This window comes from Haliotis rufescens, unplaced genomic scaffold (genome assembly GCF_023055435.1).
Source record: "Haliotis rufescens isolate VD_foot unplaced genomic scaffold, xgHalRufe1.0.p SCAF_3, whole genome shotgun sequence".
In the NCBI taxonomy this organism is placed as follows: Eukaryota; Metazoa; Mollusca; class Gastropoda; order Lepetellida; family Haliotidae; genus Haliotis; species Haliotis rufescens.
In genome coordinates, this window is record NW_025964001.1 from 16,615,498 (window position 1) to 16,641,250 (window position 25,753).

Consider the following 25,753-nt stretch of genomic DNA (forward strand, 5'->3'; position numbering starts at 1 on the left):
TGTGTGCTATATTGGATGGGATTGTTTTTAAGTATTTAGATTTTTATATTTGTTTGAAAATGGAATAAGAAAGAAACATGTGGCTTTATGATGATGCGGGTGGTGCCTGAGAACCAAGACTATTATTTTTTTCAGCCAAAGTAAAACAATCATCTGCACTATACATGTATGTCTTGGAGTTGTATGTAAAATGTGTATGTAAATGTGTTAGATTGACACTAAAGTGTCTAAGAAATACCTGTAACCATGTTAACCGCCCACTGTTGATTCTTGCTATTGTTTTAGGGAATACATTTGTTAATTTATTGTGTTTTTTATCTTTTGGTTTAATGGGAAAAGTGTTGTATACATTAAATCTATTAATAAAAGATATTTATACACTACTTGAATTCCAGTATTTTGTGACATTTCCCAATAATAACAAGGGAGAGACTTGATTCAGATGGGCGGTCAGGTAGCCTTGTGGTTAGAGCGTTCGCTTGTCACGCCAAGACCTGGATACAATGTGTGGAAGCTATTTCTGGTGTTCCCCACCATGACATTGCTGGAATATTGCTAAAAGCCACATAAAACCAAAATCCCTCTCATTCACGTGATTTGTTAATCCAGCGCTGATTGCAGTGTTTTACTAGTTTGCTCAACTTTATAGGCCTATGCCTATCATGTGACTATCTAGTTAAGCTGTGTGTGAGACATCAAAATATGCTGATACCACACAATCGTAGTGTGCCACAAGACCTGTGTTTTGGGCGTCGTTGATGTCTTGCATCAAGGTATCTTGTTTATGTTCACATTAACATTGTTACAAGTCAAAATGCTTTGAATCAATATTTATAAGACCAACCATAACATGCAAAGTAAGCATGCAGGGCCCCTACACATATTCAACAATGTCTACTAGTTAAGTGACTAAACCTCCTCAGAATTAAATTAGAAAGTTTCATTATGTGGAATTTACCTACCTGACCTGGTCTAAAAAACATTGAGATACTTGGTGTCAGGCCACCTTTGCCAATATTACAGTGAGGATTGAACTTGACATGACTTTAATCATTAGTCTATAGTAACAGCGTTCGAAATACCTGCCTGCCCGACTGTCCGAGACAGGTTGATTTCAACTCGGGCTGCAAGATTTTCAAATCCCCCTGCCCGACGGTCGGGGTATATTTCATAGGTGAAAATATTCTAAATATTTCCCGATGATAAGCATTAATTCAAATATAAAGATGAATGATAAAATGTAACCAAAAAGAAACCCCGTTAGCGTTTAGACAACCTAACATTTAGCGATGCGCTTATGCTACAAGCAATCAGTTTTCATATTTTTAATTAAATTATCCTGAGAAACATATGATTATAGTGGGCAGGCAGGTTTTGGTCAGGGCTGGCAAGTATTTCAGCTAGCCAGTCCTGTGGTCTGGCTAAAATTTTTGGGAGTTTCATACCCTGATAGTAACTACATTCCCATTTCTGAGACAAGACGTTTCCACAGACGTTACACTACAGCTACATTCCTGGGTTGGAATAGGTCCCCAGTAACCTATACTTAGTGCAGGTGGGGACTACACATGATCAGGTGATCAGGCCTGGTTGATTGTGTTGCTCTTAATATCAATCACTGGTTTGTCTGGTCCCAACTTGGATTTTATACAGTGATATAGCTTGAATACGGCTTATTGCAACACTAAACAACATTCATTCACTGGTAGAAGGTGATTGCGGAATTAACAAGAGAATATTGGATTTGTTGTCATGGCATTTATTTATTTACACATTTCAATAATACTGTACATTCACTTTGTGAGTAATGTGTTGAACACATAATACTTACACATAAGCATCACATAAAACTATTTACATTTGTACAAAATTACACAATCTTCATAATGTTGAATCATAATGCTAAAACATCCGGACGAAAGCCTGCGGACCTAAGCCTCAGCATGGTCAGAAGGCATGTAATAAAGTCACTGTGAATCCAACACACACAACATTGCACTTTCACACATCTTGTTACATAACAAGTAAACTGAAATCTTTAACTAAATACTGAAGTCCATGTTTTCCACACAAAGCTAACTTCTAAAATTAAGATATGATACATTGTTCAGGTATGTTTCTTTACTTGGTTAATGGATCAGCAATCCCAACTTTGTAAAAGAAATAATGCAATTTTGATAACAAATCTTATTTTGTTCCCCCCTCTGAGTCAATTACTTCAACAATGCGAAAACATTAGTTTATGTCTATGTTGGCAGGAAGTAACCCACTTTTCTTTTGCTTTAAATTTTTCTATATTTTATGCTTCCGAAAATAAATTTAGGAGATAATTGTTTTAATAAAGGACAAGGTATGACGACAAAAAGTTGCCAACCGGAACTGTATAATTAAGGACTTTAAAAAATTATGTTGATAGTTATCAGATGTGTCCAAATGGCTGATCGTAGAAGTTCTCAGGAAAGATTACTGATATTTTTACAAGATTATTTTCTTACATGAGGTCAAGGACAACACAAACAAAGTAAAAAAAAAATCATTTTGTGTCATAGACTTGCCCAAAGTAAGATTTTCTTTAGACATTTGAAAAATCTGCCTTTTCACTCTTTTAGATATTTGTGTATTTGATCAAAAAACTTCCAAGTGTAAGACAAAAAAAGCTTCTGGTGAGCCATTTAAACATGTCTGATAATTTTCATACCAATACTTGTTTTTCAAAATTTAAATATTTTTCATTACCAATAGGCCAAAATGGTTCCTCGTCCTATCTAGTTATTGTAAAAACTAACTTTACATAGAATGCCATAAATCTGTAAACCAAGTAACTGACAGAACAAAATTTGTGAAAAATAATGAGCCATTTGTTTCCCCGGAGTGAAGTTTGTAAGAAAATAAATATCTATTTCTGAAATGTCAACAAAATAGCACTATTTTTGTGTTTACGTTTTTACACATTTAGGACTAAGGCTTTGCTCTCTCTAAACCTAAACACACCTGTGAATCATTTAAAGATTTTATGAAAAAAATAAAAATAAATCAAATCAAATAACAAGCACTTGCAAATGCAATTATATGAAAATCTTGTTATTGTTTCATAACACAGACCAATTAAGTTATGTTTCAAAGAACATGATCTCCTTCCAAACTACTCTCACAAGAACACACAACTTAAATAAAAACATTTACATAATTAACAAAATACAACAAATGTTTGAATAAAAAAATATTTTTTCATCTTAAAAACACTTTCAACAATTCAAATGAAGGAGGGGGAAGTCTCCCCAGAAATGATGTCCAAAATGAACAGTATAACCCAAGATTAATTTGCTCTTACTTTTGATTGTAATTTCTGAAAAAAATCATCTCATCCACCAGCTATTTACAAAATAAAATGTACACATATACATATATACTTCAGATAAGGACATTTTTCATTGGGTAAGTTCTTATTTGGCGAGAGTTGAGATCTGTAGATATGAGCAAAATCTATCTTTCAGGTTCTGATTCTGCTCTGGAGTTATTTCCATCAGTGTACTGTGTAGATAACCACACATGTTCCTACATACTCCTTCAGTCGAGGAGATGTTACACTCTCACTTCCTGGCAACAGAAGCATGGAGTGTTACTGGCAGTGTGTCACTAGTTGCTGAGACGCGTCACAGTCAGCAGCAAAGAAGATGGAGGCTTGGCGGCTCTCATTTCACAAAAGCCTGAGCTGGAATCCTGCCTTCACTCTGCAATATGAAATTATCTTTCCATCATACCATATCAACTTTATTTGTATCTTAAGTTTTTACTGATTTCTCAAGAATAGAAAGTAAAGGTAGCGAGTGAGCAAGTTTTATGAGAAAATCCTGAAGTGATGCAGGTCTTAGACTTTTACCACCTTGGTGAAACCTACGAACAAGGGTATGATGCCAACAAACTTATCAGAGCAAACATGCCATTTAAGTGAGTGAGATGGGGGTTAATGCTGCTTTTAACAGTATTCCAGTAATATCATGGCATGTCAGCTTATAGTTGGAGGAAAGCCTGAAGTGATGCAAGTCTTAGATGTGTACAACTTTGGTGAAACCTACGAGCACGTGTATGGTGCTGATAAACCTAGAAACATAATCAGGGTGAACCGGGATTTGAACCCACGATCATAAGTTTCTGGAGTGTCCAAGGGAAGCAACACTGCACAGGAAATTGCGGCCTTTTTTGAGGAAAAACATGGATCCTGTCCACATCAATTCCGACACAAACATATGATATTGCATCTTTTCAGCTCCCTGTATACATACATTGAGTTGAGTGAAGACAGCAGCTGATTTGTCATAGTCCCAGCCATTTTCCTCCAGACATCTACAAAGACAAAGATCACATGCTTATATTTTCTATAAGAACATGGAAAATGCTTCTGTGGAGTATTTTTGTTCGTCATATTGTGGATATAATCATTTCTGCTTCTTCTTGAGATACCTACAACAGGACAACCTATAGTTTCACATTCACCAACAATATGAAATCAGTTTGTATGTTCATGTTGTCACTGACACATCATTACAAAAACTGTTGATTTGAGTGAGTTTGGTTGTCCATCAATGTGTTTCAGTGATATTACAGTGGGGCAGCATGATGTGGGAGGGAATCCTGAAGGGATGCAGGTCTTAGATGGTTACTGTACTGCGAAAACATACTCGGAACACATTTTGGATCCAAACACACAATCAGTGTTTGTAATTAAGGGGGTCCTGGTACTTGAGGTTTTCTGCCATATTAGAAAGGTTGAACTTGTAACATTAGGTTTATGACAAGGAGTTATGTTGGAATATTGTTAGCAATATTCCAGCAATATCACGGCGGGGCCACCAGAAATGGGCTTCACACATCGTACCCATGTCGGGAATCGAACCCGGGTCTTTGGCATGACGAGCAAACGCTTTAACCACGAGGCTATCCGACCGCTCCCCTTGACTTTCATGTGTAACTTCGAACACTGCACGAGGAGGGTTTCTGGCATGCAACTCTGCACAATGAATTGCAGCACCTAATGGGACCTGTTAACTTAATGAAACACCCCTTAAGGGGCAAGTACAGCTGACAATGGTACTTACTTTCCTGACCAGTCAAGGTTCATCCCAGACTGTAATGAAAACTTCTGGATCATAGTCTGGTGGTCTGACCCCCCCAAACTTGTGGACGGCAGGTCAGGGGGGACACCCGTCACTGGACTAGAGGAGGGGGTAGGGCCAGCACTCTTGAAGGCATTCTATAACATACACAGCATTCTCTTTCAAAGAAGAATCATGATTTTTACTATTTGTTCATACTACTCTAATGACAGAAAATGTACAAACAAAAATTATGACGCAGTGATCTATGAGAGGGCAGCATTGTTGACAGTTGTGTATTTGGGATCATTTTGAATATAAAGTGAAGACATTATTAATACTGAAATGGTACTTCTTTGTATTTTATTGAAAGAGGCCTTGTAAGTGAAACGTTACCGTAGTAAGTGAGTAAGCTGGCTTTAATATTACATTTCAAAGTATTTCAGTTAAAGGTAAAACAGCATGTCGGCAATGTGGGAAGAAAGCCCAAAGTGTAGCATGGTCACTACTTTAGTGAACCCCATGAACACGGGTATGGCGCAGACAAACCTAGGATAATAATCAGGGTGAATCTGGGATTCTAATTCTGAACAAATCAACACATCAAGGCACCATACGACTAGGTAGTCCACATGCCTCTGAAATGTAACAGGAAGCCAGACAATTCCCTACCTGAATCTGTTCTGTCGTGGCATTGCTGACCGTCAACATGTCATTGGTAATCACCATCCTGAAGAGAGACAGCAAACTCAGTATCACAAACATATTACAACATATTACTTAAGCAAAGTCCTACAGACAGATGAATTTTTGTTCATAGAATCCAAACAGCTAACATTTAAATCTAAATCCCAAACTGCTGCAACACTTAATTAGCCAAGACAGAGAACACCTACCCGCTTCCTGCTGGCACTGTATAGAAGACTCTGTTGAAGGCTCGGATTGGTGGCTTGTCTGACTTGCTCTCACCTGTCAAATAAATTTTATAATACAGTTTCTCAACTCTTACCACATATTTCTGACATTTATATATGGGTTACAAAAATATTCATTGAAAATACAATGAATCCACACCAATTTATTAGAGACACACTTGGAAATTGTCAATGCATTACCAATACAACCTCAAGGACTTTGCCACTGAAAGATTTTGAGCTGACTACTGTATGGTACAGATGAGTCATTGCCTAGATGAGCAAAACAATGCCAGCATGTATAATTATAGTCCATCAGTTTTTTTGGTTTTTTTTATATAACGGGGTATACTATTTAAGGTGGTGTTTCGAAGGGTTTTGTTGGCAGGTTGGCCTATGTTCAAGGTCGGTCAATGACCAGTGATGTACATGTTTTAAGTTGACGACTTACTTTCTTTGAAAACACCAGACAGTGCAAAGATGAGATGTGTGTTCTGCAATACAAAAAGAAATGGTATAAACTGGTTTTCTATACATCTGTATGGCATCTAGAAACAGAAACTATTTATTTTAATTCAAATCTGAGTGCCAGTGGCTTGCAATTCCTCCTTTAACCGACCTCATAACCTTGTACCTCAACAGCTTGAAACATTTCCCTTTAGTGATGACTATTATCTGGTGCAGGATGACAGCAAGTGAGTAAATAGATTGGTAGTCCAATATGGGACCTCTCTGCGAGACAATCTGACTATACCTCCATAGGAGGTTGTGTCAGGTGAACTTCCAAGGGTTCTCAATTCTTAGGATACTAAGCGAAGCATTCAGTCCAACATATCTGATTTCAGTATCTTGAACTTAAAGAAACCAGTTAAGAATGTAAAAGTTCCCCTTTAAATCTTTATGGATATTTCATACACTGTCACTTCTGAGCGCCATGAATTTACACCCAAATGGGAGTTCCATGGAAGAAATGTTTGTGTTTCTGTTGCCAATATCAAATTTTTAAATAGAGGAGGTACAGAAATGAAGACGAAGCTGACTGTTGATTGGCATCCTTCAGTTCACCTGACTCTCCTTTTGTCACAAATCATCATGCAGAGAGGTATTATGAGGGAGTAAAAGATCTGATCTGAATGAGACTGATTCTACATTTCAATCAGCTGATCAGTTTCAACATGAAAAGATCAACACTAGCCATCAAACACATCCAGATTGCACAAAAAAGCTTAGTTCTGTCAACATATGAGACGCCTTCAGTGAGACGTCCTACTCTATACAGAGATACAGCACCTGGTGGTGGCTGGGAGTACTTACACTGGCGTGACTTATGTCCACAATGAAGGAGTTGGGGTCATGGGTTGTCTTGGGCAACAGGCACAGCTGTGACACCACTGGCAGCTTCCCCTGCCGCAACAACTTCTCCCGCCTCGCTGCAACAATCAACTTGACAAGTAATGTACCAAGCAAGTACTTAGTGTGAGTATTTATCATATACTTCAAACCCTTCATACATTGTGATACATTAGATAAAACAGGGTCCCTACTAAAGGATGATGTTTGTTTGTTGTTAAACGCCACACTAGGGAATATTCAAACTATATAATGGCATCCTGTAAGTAATCAAGTTTGGACAAGACAACCCAGTGACTCATATTGTGAGAAGCAATCCATGCCGTTGGGATACGATAAAACACAAACAAACAAGTCTCCGAATTTGACAACCTGATCCATTTAGTCGTCTCTTACGACCAGAATAACATGCTGCAGGCCTATTCTAACCCAGAATCTCCACTGTTATCCAAGGGTTGATCGGCCCAACTATTGTACCGAGATGACAATGATGACGGCCAAATGCACATCTTTCACACTTTAAAAGGCCAAGTTTATCTGGTTTGTGTTGTGATGTAACTCTGCATAGTGTGCAGCACCACAGACGACAACTCTTAACGTCACATGAATACACGGTTTCGTTTGTCCACTGGAATCCAAATGACGGAGGGGGGGCAAGCAAATACTAGTGGGATGGTACACTGATGCATCGGTAGATCGTGATTTTTTACTTCTCGATACATGTATATGGATCGATCACAGTCACACACTAAGTAAAAAGTATCGATTCTGACCTTAAATGTTTGCTTTAATAACTGTTCCACTAAACACTAATCAGAAAGCAAGTTAATAGTGAAAACAAATATTTTCATCCATTGCGCCATACTTGACACTGCCAACTGTAAATCATCAGTGTGCCAGGTATATTTTGCCATCCTGTCTATGAAAATGATGGCTTACGCACCACAGATAAGAGCACATGCACGTATCGTGATACATATCAGATCGTGAGTAAGATATCATGATACATATCTGATCGCAGTTGGTGTATTGTCCCAGCCCAAGGGGCAAATGAGAAAGAAATTATTGGAAACATGTTTTGTTTGTTGCTCAACGCCGCACTCAGCAACATGACACGTCCTGTAAATAGTTGCACCTAGACCAGACAAACCAGTGATTGATATTGTGAGCTCAGTCAGGGTAGGATAACATGCAACTAACCAAGTCACTGAGAGGTTGCTGGGCACCAACTGTGACCTGGAATCCTGATGAGCAGATAACGTGATGGACCATTTGTTTCCATAATAACCCTACAGTAGATTGTGTTCATGTCGTAGACACATGTCAAAGGCATGAACATACAGTGTACAGTATTACTAAATTAAACAAGTGCAAAAGTGAGCGTGGCTCACTAATACCCCTGACCCGCCTAGTGTGTCAGTAGTTACAAATTAAATAGCTAGGATAGGGTAACTTAGGGTTTGAAAAATTCATAAAAAGATGGAAAACTAATAAAAACATTTTTTTTCTTTTGACTGCACCCCTCCTTATGACACAGATTATATGTACTAAGTTTGAGATGAATCCACTGAATAGTTTAAGAGAAATCGCGTGGAAAAAGTTTTCAGACGGACGTTAGGGTTTGAAAAATTCATACAAAAATGGAAAATTAATAAAAACAATTTTTTTCTTTTGACTGCACCCCTCCATATGACACAGATTATATGTACTAAGTTTGAGATGAATCCACTGAATAGTTTAAGAGAAATCGCGCGGACAAAGTTTTCAGACAGACGTTAGGGTTTGAAAAATTCATAAAAAAATGGAAAATTAATAAAAACAATTTTTTTCTTTTGACTGCACCCCTCCATATGACACAGATTATATGTACTAAGTTTGAGACGAATCCACTGAATAGTTTAAGAGAAATCGCGTGGACAAAGGTTTCGGACGGACGGATGGAACCTTGGTATAACTATATAACCCGACATTTTGTCGGGGGGTATAACTAGAATCTTCAACAAACCTGGGTCTTTGCACTTCAAAAGATTCCTGCTTTCAGAGATGTAATCGTTCAGTGATGCTTGCCTGGAAATAAGTAGATACAAATCACATTTGCTTTACTCACATTTACATATGAGAGTGATCTTACTTTAATAAACGTCTAAAAATACAGAATGCTGATGAAATATTGGTAAAGGAACAATAAACATTATTCTGAAAGTACTGGTTCAAATCCTATAAAGAGCCAAAGGAAACAAATAACAACATGTATTGCCATGGAACATTTTCAAAACTTGTAATTTGATGATCTCATTTGGTTAGTGCATTTAAATATGAATATGTCACACACTGTAACCACTTGACCTTATTAGTCCACTCGCACTCATGGTCAGCTGGGGACTAGTGTGTCTCAACATGTGAGAATTAGAGGTGTAACGTTACAGTCAGGTTGCTATACCAAACGTGAGTGAGTGAGTTGGGTTTAACGCCGCTTTTAACAGTATTCCAGTTATATCACGGCGTGTCAGCTTAATTTTGGAGGAAAGCCCGAGGGGATGCAGGTCTCAGACGTTTACCACTTCGGTGAAACCCACGAGCACGGGTATGGTGCTGACAAACCTAGAAACATAATCGGGGTGAACCGGGATTCGAACCCACAATCATAGGTTTCTGGCGTGTCCAAGGGACGCAACTCTACACAGCGAATCGTGGCGCTTTAGGCGACTGGGCCACCCGTGCCCCACTATACTATGAGTGTGATCTGATTCATATCTCGATGCAGTACTTTTATTTCATAAGATGATATTCTTTCATTTTGTAGGAGAATCACAGCCTGAATCATTTGTTTATAAATTCACAGATCGAAGACATGATATTGTAGGGCAGATATATATTGGCTAGAGGGCCAACCTGGAAATACTAGATGATCTGTGTTATCTGGTTGTGAACAGTTTATGTTTTTATTCATGTTTTTAGACTAATATAACTTGTAATGTAATGTTTCATATCACAACAGGGGTTTGTAAATGTATTGTAGCATGGGCCCCGTATACAATACTGTACTGTCGTATCATGACACTACAAGTTACAGTGTGTATGTAAAGAAGGTTTCAGAGTGAACTAATGCTAGACTTACTTGTAGTCATTAGCAGGGTTGTAGGAAGCAGTCACAGAGAATAAAGCCTGAAAGTAAACACATACTAAATATCTACATACTATGTGAACATAAACAGAACCAAAATAATCTCAATTTTACCAAACCCACCCCTTTCAAAAAAGGAAAAGGAAAAACTGCATTGCAAATTTTCATTCATTAGGTGCATTGCACCATACTTTCAGATTGGAAAGAGGATTACAACATATCAAAATCTGCAAAAATGCGTCACTGCATGATGTGTATAGGCAAGACTTTCAATTGGTTCAGTGACCGTAAAAACTAATCTTTTTTTGTGATCAATGCAAACTTATGTGATCAACACAGGACAATTGTATATAATTGTATAAACTGCATGACAATGTTGTAATAAGCATGACAAGTTAAACAACAAGCCTTAGCAACACTGAACACCAAGGTATTACCAGTATATCGGTATATTGCAAAACACTTTTCAAACTATACGTATTACAATATTTTGTCCGTGTTCCTGTATATTGGGAACAAAAAAAACATTGTTAGTTGAATTGTTTAACCTAAAATCTACATAGGTATTCAGTCACAAATGATGTTTCTCTTCGAAACTGATTGACAAAAGAGAGGAAATGCAGAAATGATTTTTCTCTCAAGTTATCTCCCCTGTACAACTACAAAATGGCGGCGACTGACCATGTTGACCTTGACATTCTAATGTTCACTTCAGTGTGTAGAAAATAGGATCTTCACGTACAATCAGTGTCAATCACTGTATGTATCACAATACAGATACCTGTATTGCAATATATTGCAATCGAAATCTTTTGCAAATACACAGAACTACTGAACAGATGGCATTACAGATAACCATGATAGCATTTTGAAGAACAAACAAATAGTACATCTTTTTAAGTTTATTATCTTTCAAAACTACCAACCAGGATGTTTCACTAAACAATTTGCAACCCAAGAAAAACAAAACATATTGCCTTCAGTAACACATATATATGGAATTCCTATGAGTAAAAGACAAGTGCCTGCAACTCACCTGTTCGTGGTAAGCATCCAGCAATGGTTGCCTGTTATCAGCATCATATAATGAGTAGTACTCTCTCAGGAATTTCACAACAATGTTTTGGATGTCTTCATTGAGAAAGTAACTTTCCTGAAACGAAGGTTAAGACAATTCTATAATCTTACACTAAACATCATTACATCAGCATTAGAAATTGGCACTAGTCCTGTAATCCTTGCTAAACTGCCCAATAACTACGGTATCATAAGGACAAGTAGAAATTTGCCATTTTTAAAGTCTTTACTATATCTTTTCATTAAAGAACTAGTGGTCTGAAAGTGTTAGTTTCTAGCGCTGTACGTGATAATTACATCCTGTCTTGTGTTTACAGCGTGTGATAGATCTCATGTCAAGCATGACAGTGTCACCCTTACCACAGTCCGCCCTTACTGCAACCACATGATATACAACAGCTAGCTTTGTTTACTGTTCGAAGCAACATTCAATATTTGAACCACCATCTTCACCCCAAGTTTATTCCCATGTAGGAATGGTTTCCAGTAACCCATACTTGTAATAGTTGACGAATGACCACCATACTTCTAGAGCATAGTGCACACTCAAGCATAATGTGCACCCCCTTTGGGGATGCAGTATTTTGGAAAAAACAACAGTTTTTTTCAGTATTATACAGTCAAACTCCATGGTAACGCTTAATACCTTAGTTCTGGGCAACACAGTGCTGGTTTCCAGCTCGAATGTGATCGGTGGTGGCAGCACGTGACCATCCTACGACAGAAGCAACATAACTCATTCTGTGTGATAAGATATGCATTGTATTTCTTACACATATGAATTAAGTAAAGGACTTTTGACATTGTGAGCAAAACAACCATAAGGCTTAAAAATGTGATAATAATTTGTGCTTCCAATTTCCACACATCCAAGAATAGAGTAGTTTGTTGGCATTTATCAAAATTCTTTGAATAATGAAAATTAACGGTATGCGAGTAAAAGCCTTATTTCAAATGATGAAACACTTGGTTTATCTATCGTGAAGCACGACAAATTTTCACTAGCATGGATGGGGATAAATATGGTGAAAAGGGCTCCAGGTTAGGGTTGGTTTGTGAAAATGAAATACAACTACAACTATTGAGGGCAAGAGAGTAGATAGAAGAGTGAAGAGAAGGCCTGTGAATTCATTAAATTGATATGACACATGCAAATAATCTAACCAAGTTCTATTTTCAGTGCATCTCTACTCACCAGATTTATGACCTTGGGGAACCTCTTGCGTACGGCACTGCAAAATTTCACATGTCAATTTTCTCAATATACTGAATATGCTACACAGACAAATATTTTTACTCAATAAGATTAATGAACTACTGAACTTTCGTTAATTGTCTTTACAGTAACAGAGCCCTAATGTTCATTACACTTCTGTAAGTTATATCTCTCCACTGAATATTCTGAACATAAGAAAAGCTGCTTACCGGTACTTTATTTATCATACATATTGTTACTAGAAAAGTGGGGACTTTCATGTACAGAATTAAATCATGTTTCACTTTTGTGCAAAAATACTTCTTGTTACAAATTGTTTGAATTTTTCCGGTACACAGATGTCAACTTTTCAACAACGAATTGCAGGAGGACAGTTAATAGTATCTTTGAACATTCCCTGAGCTGTGGTCTGCAGACTGGGATGAATGGCAGCTGGCAACGAAATACAGAGATGGTGGATTAAAGTAAATAGGATGGATAAGGGAACTGAATTCTCCTGCCCCACAGGGCACATTTGGAGCCAAATTCATGGGAGAGGTGCCATTGTTTTAAATTGGCATGAGAAAACTCATTTACTTTAATGCAAATTTGGAACTATACCAAAAAAATTAAAAGTCGTTGATGCATTACACCAACATCACAAGTCTTTAATTGTAATTCACTTCTATACAAAACAAAGCTGCTTCCTTTGAAGACAACATAATTAATTTCCAATAATTACATCCAATCAACAAAATATCAATTCCCAGATGATCGTGACAGACCTAAAGGTCCTAAGTTAAAAAGAAAATTCCATTTTTCTTGTCAAAGAGAAAAGAAAAAATTCAAATAATTGCATCCAATCAATACAAATTCAATTTCCAGATGATCATGATCTTAGGTTCCAAACTAAAAAGAGATTCCTTTATTTGTGTTTGTAACTGGTGATATCAGTTCTCGTCCAATGCTTCTTGCAAGAACACGTCAATTGAAACATATGAAATGGTTACTATGTTCCATGTTTTTGCCATGACATTGTGTCTGTTGTTTGTGTTACAATGTTGTCTGCAGGCAAACCAGAGTTCAAACATATCTATTTGTGATATGCATTTACATGCTTCAACACTGTAAACACTCCACAACAGCTCAAATCTGATTGTGTAGTGTGGCAAGAATTTGTATACTGCACCAACAATATGAGGATAATGTGATGATATTACAATGTTCACACATATTTAAATCCCAGGTGTAGCAGCATCTAGACTACTTCCTGTCAGTTATAGCAAGCAGCGTCTCCATCCCGAGCCCCGACCACTCCTGTCTTAGGTTGTCTCCCCTTCTGAGAGATCTTACCCGTCATCAGAGCTGATCGCATCACTCGGGTCACGCAGCAGCCACTGTTTACTGACTTCATCTATTAGGATAATGCCATATCAATTTCAGGGATTGTGATCAAACTTCTTCAGTTTGAGCTCACTGAAATTGAGCAACATTATCTACCTCGCAGGCACTGTTGTGATCATTTTGTCGTATTCCTTTTTTGGCTCGGGTGTGGACAACTTCCTCATGATTATTTTAACTGTGACTTGCAAGTTGATGCAATGTATAAATGACTTGTATATATATTTTTGTTTTCAGACCATATTCCTCTTGAAATAATACCACAAATACATCACTACAGGACCTCCTTACTCACTACGCAAGGATGTAGGCGTATTCATGGTCGGGGTCATCGCCAGGTTAGTTCTGCCCAGTCTGCAGACCACAACTTCATGAGGATGCACAAAGTACTATTGCATCCAAGTAGCACATTACGACCAGTGGCACCACAACATCAAACAATAGCAAAGTAAAAAGGGCACAGAAATTTGGATGGACTCTTTTTCAAATATAGGAATCATAAAAAATCAAACATAGTCCTATTTCAACAACAAATTTTGAAGCTTGGAATGACACAGAGAATGTGTTCAACTTTGTTGTTATCCTATAAAGTATGTATTGAAGGTTATTTGTTCAGTGGCTCTGAGAGGATTCATCAAGGCTGTGTAATATCTGGGAAGACAACAGTTCCACAGCAACTCCATCAAATTATTATCTTGTTGACACTTAACAACAGTAAATGATTATTTGTCAGTGAAACAGAGATGCCCCATATCAAGTTAACAAGCAGAGTTTTACCAGTACTGACCCAACATTAACGTCAACATAATGGTCTTATCGTTGTAAGGAGACTTGAACAGCAGCGGTTATTAACAGTAAATGCTTGTTTGTCACTGTACCAGTACTGTTGGTCAATATTAATGGTCACATGATGTTCCTATGATTGTAAGGAGACATGTATTGCAGCTTTAGGGTAAGGTAGTATAACACATGCCACACTCGTGCTGCCGACACCACCAACTGAGGGAGGCTGAGGGGGCGCCGCTGCCACCAGTTGAGTTGTCTCACTTGTCACCTGTCCCTCGGCTGGATGGGTGGGGCAAGGAGTCATCCCGATCGATGGTGCAGCATCCCGTCAGACAATGGTGCTACCATACATTACCTAATGTACTGATTACGGTCCTTGAAGCGGTCACACAGATCGTTGCCATCTAGCTGAATATGATCCAGTTTCCATCCACTGATCTTGTCCAACTCTTCGATGCTCCGCAGCTGAAACAGAGGTTTCTGGATGAGACAAGGTCCCCAGCAACCCGACTGGAAGATGTGACTTAATGGATCAGTAGACTTGGTGTGTTTGTTGAACGTCACACTCAATAAATATTCCAGCTATGTGACAGCGGTCTGTAAATAATCGAGTCTGGACCAGACAATTCAGTAACTGATATCATGGACATCGATCCACTCAATTGTGTTTGGTTTGTAGTTTAACGCCGCACTCAGCAATATTCCAGCTATGTGACGGCAGTCTGTAAATAATCGAGTCTGGACCAGACAATCCAGTGACTGATATCATGAGCATCGATCCACTCAATTGGGATTGATGACATGCATCAACCAAGTCAGCGAGCCTGACCACCCGATCCCTTTAGTCGCCTCTTACCTACTCAGTTGGGATACGAGATGCATCAACTAAGGCAGCAGCCCTGACCACCCGATCCCGATGGTCGCCTCTTACGACAAGCATGTGCTGCTGAAGACCCATTCTAACCTGGTTCTTCACGGGTCCATTACTTGGTTGATCGCCCAACTGCGCGAATCGGCGCTCATAGTATCAATCACTTGATTGATAACCAAAGTGATACAATGTAGTTTCGAATGAGGTTGTCTTACGTTAAATGAGAGACATAATTTTCAGGGAAGGAGGGAGGGAAGGTGTTAACTTTTCAAGCTCAGTGGCTGATAGTGACAACATATCCATTAGTGGGTTTGGTGGGTAGCTGATGCCTCTAGCTTGTGACGTCACTCATCTTTCAACCTGTCAATATCATGATCATGAAACTGCAATAATTATACAAGTTCTGTCATGCTCCTTACTTGGTTCTTGCCGAGGTCTAGTGAAGTAATGCCAGATGCAGCAGAGACCATGTCCGACATGTGTGTTAATGACAGCAGGCGATTGTTGCTCAAGTTCAGGCTTGTAAGCTGAAACGCAAAGTATTTATTTTGTTCAGAAGTCCTGTTGAGCTAGAAATTAATGATCACATACATGGACAACAAGTGACTACTCTTTCAACGCTGCAGCTCAATAAACAGAACCCAGACTGAACCTGAATGCAGATGAGGTCACACTGACCAAACCATGTCACACATGAGGTAACCCTGGCTAAACCAGGTAATACATGAGGTAACCCTGGCCAAACCAAGTCATACATGAGGTAACCCTGGCCAAACCAGGTCACAAATGAGGTAGTTACCCTGGCCAAACCAGGTCATACATGAGGTTACCCTGGCCAAACCAAGTCATACATGAGGTAACCCTGGCCAAACCAGGTCATACATGAGGTAACCCTGGCCAAACCAGGTCATACATGAGATAACCCTGGCCAAACCAGGTCACACATTAGGTAACCCTGGCCAAATCAGGTCATACATGAGGTAACCCTGGCCAAACCAGGTCATACATGAGGTAACCCTGGCCAAACCAGGTCACACATGAGGTAACCCTGAACAAACCAGGTCATACATGAGGTAACCCTGACCAAACCAGGTCATACATGAGGTAACCCTGGCCAAACCAGGTCACGCATTAGGTAACCCTGGCCAAACCAGGTCATACATGAGGTAACCCTGGCCAAACCAGGTCACACATGAGGTAACCCTGGCCAAACCAGGTCACACATGAGGTAACCCTGCCTGAACCAGGTCACAAATGAGGTAACCCTGACCAAACCAGGTCACACATGAGGTAACCCTGGCCAAACCAGGTCATACATGAGGTAACCCTGGCCAAACCAGGTCATACATGAGGTAACCCTGGCCAAACCAGGTCACACATGAGGTAACCCTGGCTAAACCAGGTCACACATGAGGTAACCCTGGCTAAACCAGGTCACACATGAGGTAACCCTGGCTAAACCAGGTCACACATGAGGTAACCCTGGCCAAACCAGGTCATACATGAGGTAACCCTGGCCAAACCAGGTCACACATGAGGTAACCCTGGCCAAACCAGGTCACACATGAGGGAAATCTGCCTGAACCAGGTCACAAATGAGGTCACCCTAACTAAACAGGTCACACATGATGTCACATTAACTAAACCAGGTCACACATGAGGTCGTAGTGACCAAACAACAATTCATTTTTGGGCATAAGACAACATCTACATTCCTATTTTCATGTCAGTGTTACATTACCTCCGGTATGTTTTCCTTTATGACTTTGATGACATTGGACATAACATTGCTTCTGTTCAGAGCCAGGAACATGCCAGCTGCTCTCAGTACTGCAAACACAGAGGTTCAAGTTAACACCAGGGCAAAAACAGTAAACAAACAGATTACTATAGTAAACAGTACCTTGAATAACAGACATACTGATATTAGCAATGAAAGTGAATGAACTAAACATGCAGTCAGCAACTACAGCCATATCAAGGATGTCCTTCAAGAAACAAGCTTCTCCCAGACAAACTACTGGCAGATACTGGAGTACAATCAGAGGTAGACACCAATTGTCAAATAAACTAGCCCACAGCTCATGTTTCAGACAAGTGGCTTATGTAAAATAATTAGCTATTGGGGATAAATAAATTGTCTGTCTAGAGTTTCATTAGTCTTGGACTTTCGGGCTAGTGACATTGCTTGACTCCGGCAATCAGTCAGGTCACGGCTGAATGATAGTCATTCCTGGAACGTCTTACTCTCAGTGCAAGCAGGTGAAGTTGACCTCACACAAACTACAATCAATGAATGACCGTCCCCTCTTTGAAGGAGTAAGACAGACAGATCTCATGACATGAATCCTTGCATTGCTGTGTTGATTGAAAATGCAGTTCCAATAGCTTAGTTTTAGTTGACATTGATAGACCATCCGCATTTCGTTTGGCCAGTCCAAGTGTCTGCTCAATATATATTACCCCTATATTAATAGGTACATTTGTGTCATGCACACTTGGTTCAAAGAAAGCAGCACCCATGGTAAAACAATAATGATCAATAACTATTTGAAAATTTATTTAGTTAAAGGTTTTGTATCCATTTGAGCAAAGGTATGTACTGTATGTACTGTAATTCACTCCAAAGTAATATTAAAGGATCAGTTAAGAACTTGACTGAAAAGATATTCTTAAAATCTGTATTTTTTCCACCTAGATTTGATTACCATGTTTTTATTAAAAATCCGAAGGAGCTATGGAGAAACCGTAGTAATGAACAGATCTGATGTTGGTCATCTCTTACAAGAGGTTCTTGTGAATAAATACTGCATTACTGCAGTACTTGTGAATGGATGCTGCATTACTGCGGGCATTCTCTTTAATGAGATAAGCCATACTGCAGCTGGTTCTGTATATTGACACATAGGGATCACTGTGCTGCAATGATGAGAATGAAAACCTGACTTAGTGATTGAGGGTCTCAAGTTGAATGCTGCTGGTAACAGTTTTTCAGTTATATAACTGTGTGATATGGTGCTGAGAAACCAAGGGTCATAATCAGGGAGACACATAATCATCAGCTCCGGACATGAATAAGGGATGTAACTCTACACAGTAAATTGTGGCACTTTTGCCTTTATACAAAAACATTGTTTGGTTCCATTACCTTCATCACTGAACATTGAGCTCAAATTGAGAGATCTTGTTGTTGGATCATATCGGTCACTCATTCGTTCCTGAAAAACAGCACATTCAAATTTAGAAATATTGACTCATGATCTTCAGTGTGATGGTCTCGGCATGCATTTGGACAAATTCAAATATTTTGTAGATACAGAACAAGCATATCTTCAGCTGTATTTGCAATAGAAAACATGTTTGTTTCTTTTATTTTTTTATACATATGATTCATTTCATCTGGTAATGTAAGCAATTGATTCGGAGGTCATGGTAGCAAATTGATTGATTTTCTATCTTCACCAAAAACAGGCTAAGGAGGTTTCCTGATGTAACATTCAAACTCTAAATCAGGTTTCACACACCTGAAGTTTCTTGATTGCCGACTCGTCCATGGGAATGATGGGCGGTTTGCTGTACATGACGTGGAGGACCATCTACAACAACAATGTATCACCACTTTCACCGAAAGTTCACAACAAAGTGCAGCTTCTCATGATCTAAATATAGTCATATCACACTTGAGGCATGTGAATATCGGGTTAGAACTGGTCTTCAGCAACCCATGCTTGTCGTAAGTGGCGACTAATGGGACCGGGTTGTCAGACTCACTGACTTGGCTGATGCATGTCAGTGTATTCCATGGTGTAGATCAATGCTCATGATGTCAATCACTGGACTATCTGGTCCAGACTATTATTTACAGACCCATTTCATATTGCTGGAATATTACTGAGCATGGTATTAAACAACAAACAAACAAAACACTGTTTAGATGGAATCTAGGTTCTTTTCCTCGTCAATACTTCATGGGTAAGTATAGACCACGTTCTTCATCACCTGTGAATTCACTGGATTAATATTTGGTGTCATGGTGACATGTCTATTTTCAGTAGTAAGCAAATGAAATGCTGCTGCTTATAACTCTGTACATGAACTCAAAGTGAACCCTACATTGCTGGACACTGAAGCAATGTGGGGAGCAGATACCTCAAGACCATGGTACATAGTTCACATGCATGTCAAGTGACAAATTCTGCAGTCTGGTCTGAGTACTTTCCCTCTTGTTCGAACCGGATCGTCATTTGAATTGACAATGAAAAATAGAAACAACATCACAAACCAGACTTAAGAATTCATGGGCGATGGAGGAATGTAGTGTTTACAATTGGGCTGGGACGGATAACTCGGGTACCCGGGCCGGGTGGGTACTGAGTAGGACCCTGGTACCCACAGGACTAACCAGACCCATGTTTAGTCACGTGATATGTTTAATGACAAAAATTATCTAGAATTCTATGGTTAAACTACAAGTCACTAATGTTCGCATTTCTCTCTGACTAGGCCCCCATTCCTTCTGATTTTTCATATGGTTGAATAAAGATATAACTTAATTCAACTTCAGTGCATGAATGACCAGATTGTTTAATACATGTATCTAAATACGCTTTACCAGGGCTATGCTAAAATGTTCCCAATCGGACATTTTGAGACATCTCCTGAGACCTACAGTGAGTACCCGAGTAGGGTCGGGTAATAGGGAGGTGGGTACCCAGGTAGTAAATTTGGACTCGTCCCAGCCCTAGTATACAAACCTGTGAAGTATTGACACTGACATATATTCCACAACAAAATCCTACCTAAATAAGTAGAAAAGGCTTTTCACCACAATCAGTGTCTGAGAACCAAGTGATTTTATTTCTTCAACCAAACATTAGAACATGGGAATCTATTATCTTCTGAACTATGTTTTGCTATATGTACTGCCTACCTTATAGCCATTTGGCATTGTCATCCTGTTGGAGAGTCTCTTGATGGCACTGCCTACATCCGGGTCTTTCACATAGAACACTGCATTCTTCCCTTCATGGTGAAACTATAACAAAGGAGCTGCCTTAGTAGAGTGAGTGAGTTGGGCTTAACAACACCTTAAACAGGTATATTACCTGAAGTAGGAACTACTTTCAAATTTCTAGTTGACCTTTACAGGTCACTTGATTATTTCTATAAATAGATCACTCTGCGATTTCCTATCAGAATGCCGATAATTTTTAGGAAATTGCTGAAACTGCAAATTGATTGTTAAACATGGACGAAAATGTTCACAAGTAAAGACAATTAACTCTTCGTTACGGTATTAGATTTGCACTGAATTTCAAGTGAAGTGATGAAGACCTTTCACTTATGTTGTCTAAGAAAGGTTTCATGCATTCTTGTGCATGAGATGACATGTGTTAAATGTTAAAAGTTACTCCATAGATTAACAAGATCTCGCGAGGAAAAAGACTTCATTCAAGATGGCGGCGGTCAACAAGTGATGTCACCAGGATAACATATAACTGGTAAGTGATGTTCTATGTGACAGTATATGTTACATAAGCATGATAAGGGAGGTAGGTTGCTGGGGGATGACAGTTAGTCATTAGTCTGGTTGAAAGTGTTGCAGTTTGAGAACGTATATGTCTTGTCATCTGGGCCATATTCGGATCTAACACATGCATTGATGTAACAAAACCAGAACTTGTGCCATGAACATAATATAGGGTAAAGAATGGCAAAAGATTGGATAAAATAGCAATTTTAGATGGCTCTTCGTGTTTTTAATGGCAAAAACGAATGATATATTTGTGATAACACTTTCTTAGTAAATTACAGATTCTCTTACTTTTGGGGGTTGAGTCCCATCCGGGATTAGAACCCACACATGGCTTTTCATGTTTCATGCATTTCATGTATTCATCTACGTACAAGTCAAAAATTGTAAACAAATGTGAAGCATTTTTAGTCAGTTTGACATGGGAAGTTCCTCAAAGTGAAGTAGGTCTTAGAGAAGTATCACACAGACACCACTTAAACACACATGTACAGCTAACAAGGTTAATGAAAATGACAAGTATTTTACATAAGGATGGAGATTGTCATAATGGATAAATCCAAAGAAGAATGCCAAAATTAATTTGCTGACAACATTACTGAGAAAGATAATGAACATGTGTATACTCACATAAACTGGCTCAAAGGGTGCAGTCAGTTGACCATTGATTGTTTTCAATAGAAAATCTTTCTCACATTTTTTACCATGTGGAACCTGTAAGACAAACAGATTACATATTACGTTTTCCCCTGTCCCAAAGAAGGCATGATAGAAAAATGAGTTCTGTTAACTCTTGTGTAAACACAGTGGTCTAGGAAGATTCTGTTGGACAGCATCCTGGTTCACCAGGGGTCAGTAACTTGTCCCTACTCTGAAGCCTGAGATAAGTAAAACTTCTGTTCAGTCCAGAAAGCTCAGCTAATAATAGTCCATATAATATCATTCTTTTAAAGTAGACAAATCTGTTTTGATGTTAACAGGCTTGTAAACTATTTTTAGGGAGAAAAGTGTGCTCACTTGTTCTTGTGAATAAAATATATACATGTTCAACACTGGAATAATTTCCGCTTAACATTGCTAATGGTTAAAACTCTTACGTTAGTTTTGGAAATATTTTTTTCTAAAGTCCAAATTATTGTTTTGTATCAAACTATTTTTTTCCATAGTTCTAAAAGTGTTTTCTGTAACTTACTGTGACTTTGGTCCATCTCGCCTCATCTGATAAAGGCAGTCCTAACCTCTGTAGGGTATTATTATCCCCTGAAAAATGACAGCAATGACAGCAACAGGCAACAAGACAGACATCATAGTATGTTAGTTTGGCAGTTTGGACAGGTCTCCAGGTTGATCTTCAGAAGCCATTTATAATAACATCAATATATGTTACTTATGTCTTTCATGTGGGGATTTTACACTTATTTTGATATGAGAAAAAGATAAAATATGAGAAGCCTGTTTGAAATGATTTACATGAATTCCAACACTCAATTATGGGCATTGACCCATTTAAAGTTGTTTAAATTGAACAAAATCTTCAGCTGCCAAATTCAAGTAATTTTTTTCTAAAACCAGTGGTGTATTCTTGTGGTGTATTGGTCAGCAAATCATTTGTCACACATCAAAATAGTTCAGTATTCTTAGCCTAAGCTTTACACATCATAAGACAAAAGAAATTGTGCAAAATTTTAAAAGCTGCAGCCAGCAATATTCAAGCTACATCATGCCAGCTTGTAAACAATCAAATTGGGGCAAGGCACATTAGCATTGCATAAGCAATGATACAAGCCACTGGTTATGATATACTGGGTGAGGTGAAATGGACTTTAATGTTGCGTTTAAGACTGTTGCACTTACATAGCGGCGTGCATGCACGTGTGTGTGTGTGGCTGCTTGCACTAGTCCGGACTAATGCCGATTTTATAGTGCTAGCCCATGAGATACCATGTTGCAGTTTTAACATGAACATCCCCGACTCAGACACAGTATACAGACTCCAAGCCGACCAGTCCTTGTTTTAGTCCCTTGATGCTGAGTGCCAGACAGCGTAAAGAAAAATCGAACTGCTGACCTTCGACTCTCCGGGCAGACACTCTACCACAAGACCAAGGAGGCAGTCGGGTTATAATATACACCATCAGCAAAGGACCCCTTTTCACCAAAAGGTCATTGAGAATAAAGGCTGTGGTCACCGTAGCCACTAGATCCTAATTTAAGTTCAACTAGTCTATAAAGCTCTTGGTCTACTCACTGTCTCTTGTCCTGCTGTACCTTCCTCTGCTGGAGCTTCCCCTGCCTCCTCTGCTATAGGGAGTGCTACAATGTAATCATCACCATCATCAGAAGAAATATCAACAGTAACATGTCAAGCTCTCAACTGGTCAAATCCACGACTATATAGCAACGTGCATGCTTGTGTGCGTGTGTGATACCGTGCTGCAGTTTAACATGAATACCCACATCAGACACAGAATACTGACTCCAAGCCAACCAGACCTTGTTTTTGCCCCGTAATAACGAGTGCCAGACAGGGTAACAACAAGTACCATTTTACTGTCTGTGGTGTGACGCAGCCGGGGATCGATCGTGGCTTTTGCTCTCCCGGTGGACACGCTAACACTAGATCACAGAGATGGTCCCCGAGTCTAAGGAGTGAGTAAGTATGATTTGGGTAATATTCCATCAATATCACAATAGGGAACACCAGAAATGTGCTCCACACATTGTACATATGTGGCAGTTCTAGGTTCTAGCTTTTAAGATACTGCCATTGTCTCTACTTACAATCGGGGTTTACTTCCACCAGAATCCATGTTGATGTCACCATCATCATCTTCAAACCTGGAACGTGGGTTTGGGCGACCTCCTGTCGTCCCCCTACCACGACTATACCCACCATAGCCTCGACCTGTGGAGGTAGATATTGCATTTTAAATCATAATCTTGAATATGATTAAGTAATGATGCAATCATCTCATTACTACTTCAAATTTATAAGGCTGACTGAATGCATGATTAATGCCATCTGGGCTTGCGATGCAAACAGCCAAGTCACAGAACCTGACTAACCTATCTACTTTAGTCACTTGTTATGACAAGCATAGGTTACTGGGGACAGTTCTACCCCGGAATCCCTACAGGGATAAGGACCCTGGGGCATCCTCGATTTCACCATATTCTTCAAACCTTTTCTCACAAAAAGTGAGTTAGTACTCCACATTTAGCATTGTTCCAGCAATACTATGGTGGAGGCACTGAAATGGGCTTCTTTGTCATACAATGTACAACAGGTATGGATTTCCTCCTTCCATTATTAACAACTACTGCAAGCTATTAGTTATGACTGATCACATCAAGCATGGCTATTTATCATTTAAATATTGCTGAAAAGAATTTTTTTTACCTTTCCCATATTTTTTATTTTTGTACTTGTTGCCACCACCATATCGGGGACCTGACCATCTGTCATCGTGATCTGAATTGACAGAAAAAAAACACATATCATGTCCCGAAAACCAGTAGTTGATCGTGTGAACAACCAGGCAAATTGTTGAGGTGATTATTTATCAGTAAGAACTATCTACTGGATTTATTCCTGCAGGGCCCGTTTCAGAAATCTTTCTTAGCACCGGGCCTATTTATCATGGTTATAAATGTTTGAAATGCAGGGTTTCAGAACCATTTATTTTCGATGACAGTAAATTACTGTCATCCAATATATCCTAAATGTTGGTTTCAAATTACGGTGATGATACATAAAGATGTATGAAAAAAAGTTGACAAAATAACGAAAATGCAAATTTCATGTCTTTTTTTGTTATTTGTTTGGACGTCTTCAGCAAAATCAATGTTTAAAGTGTTCACTCTATTTTAGGGCTCTAAACATAATAATGGTATGAAAATTGTGTAATATCTCATTTCGTATTTAGAAAGTGCACCCATTAGATTGTGAACCTAATCATCAATATGCTGCTTTGGTTGATGCACCGTGGTTCTATAGACTTCAAATATTCGATTCGTGGCTGCCATTTGTGGTTTTAGTTACGTCTAGTTGTTGTTTTCAAGTTATATTTAGTGAATTTTGCGCATGTCAAGGACTGGAACAACAAATAGAGGAGACGAAGGTATTACTGTTAAGTGTTTACTAAAAACATACGGACAAGTACGATTGCAAATGGCGGCAGGTAACCCACAGGAACTGATCCATGTGTTTAGCTACGAATCACACAATAAAGTCATTCATACCTCCAAACGAGCGAGACCCATCTCTGCCGGCGGTAACTGTGAATTTATCGGGGTCCCGTCTGTAGGCACACATTGTCCTGACAGAATATTTCACTTCGTCTGTTTTGTCGAATTCGTTCTTATGTCCCTTGCTGTGTCAGGAGAATTCACACACGAAGTGATGACGT

General features: G+C 38.9%; 1 protein-coding gene across 1 annotated transcript; it reads right to left on the reverse strand.

The window, feature by feature from the left end:
* Nucleotides 1–1,743: 1,743 nt before the first annotated feature.
* Nucleotides 1,744–25,753, reverse strand: LOC124111962 (nuclear RNA export factor 1-like). The gene is made up of 24 exons (XM_046471886.2): nucleotides 25,587–25,753; nucleotides 24,745–24,816; nucleotides 24,126–24,249; nucleotides 23,593–23,657; nucleotides 22,537–22,604; nucleotides 21,975–22,058; nucleotides 20,742–20,846; nucleotides 19,336–19,407; nucleotides 18,960–19,029; nucleotides 17,553–17,641; nucleotides 16,231–16,338; nucleotides 15,296–15,405; nucleotides 12,754–12,790; nucleotides 12,205–12,273; nucleotides 11,518–11,634; nucleotides 10,476–10,522; nucleotides 9,363–9,424; nucleotides 7,322–7,437; nucleotides 6,459–6,501; nucleotides 5,990–6,062; nucleotides 5,766–5,823; nucleotides 5,097–5,251; nucleotides 4,284–4,344; nucleotides 1,744–3,731 (listed from the first exon to the last, which is right to left on the reverse strand). The coding sequence occupies exons 1-24, from the start codon at nucleotides 25,657–25,659 to the stop codon at nucleotides 3,693–3,695; spliced, it is 1,917 nt and encodes a 638-aa protein (XP_046327842.1). The 5' UTR covers nucleotides 25,660–25,753; the 3' UTR covers nucleotides 1,744–3,692.

Bases quoted from the DNA above. Each gene is read 5' to 3' on its own strand.
- LOC124111962 (XM_046471886.2), bottom strand. From the start codon at position 25,659: ATGTGTGCCTACAGACGGGACCCCGATAAATTCACAGTTACCGCCGGC. The intron at 24,250-24,744 runs GTAAAAAAAATT...CTACCTCCACAG, and splicing joins AAATAAAAAATATGGGAAAG to GTCGAGGCTATGGTGGGTAT. The intron at 5,252-5,765 runs GTAGGGAATTGT...TGTATGTTATAG, and splicing joins CCACGACAGAACAGATTCAG to AATGCCTTCAAGAGTGCTGG.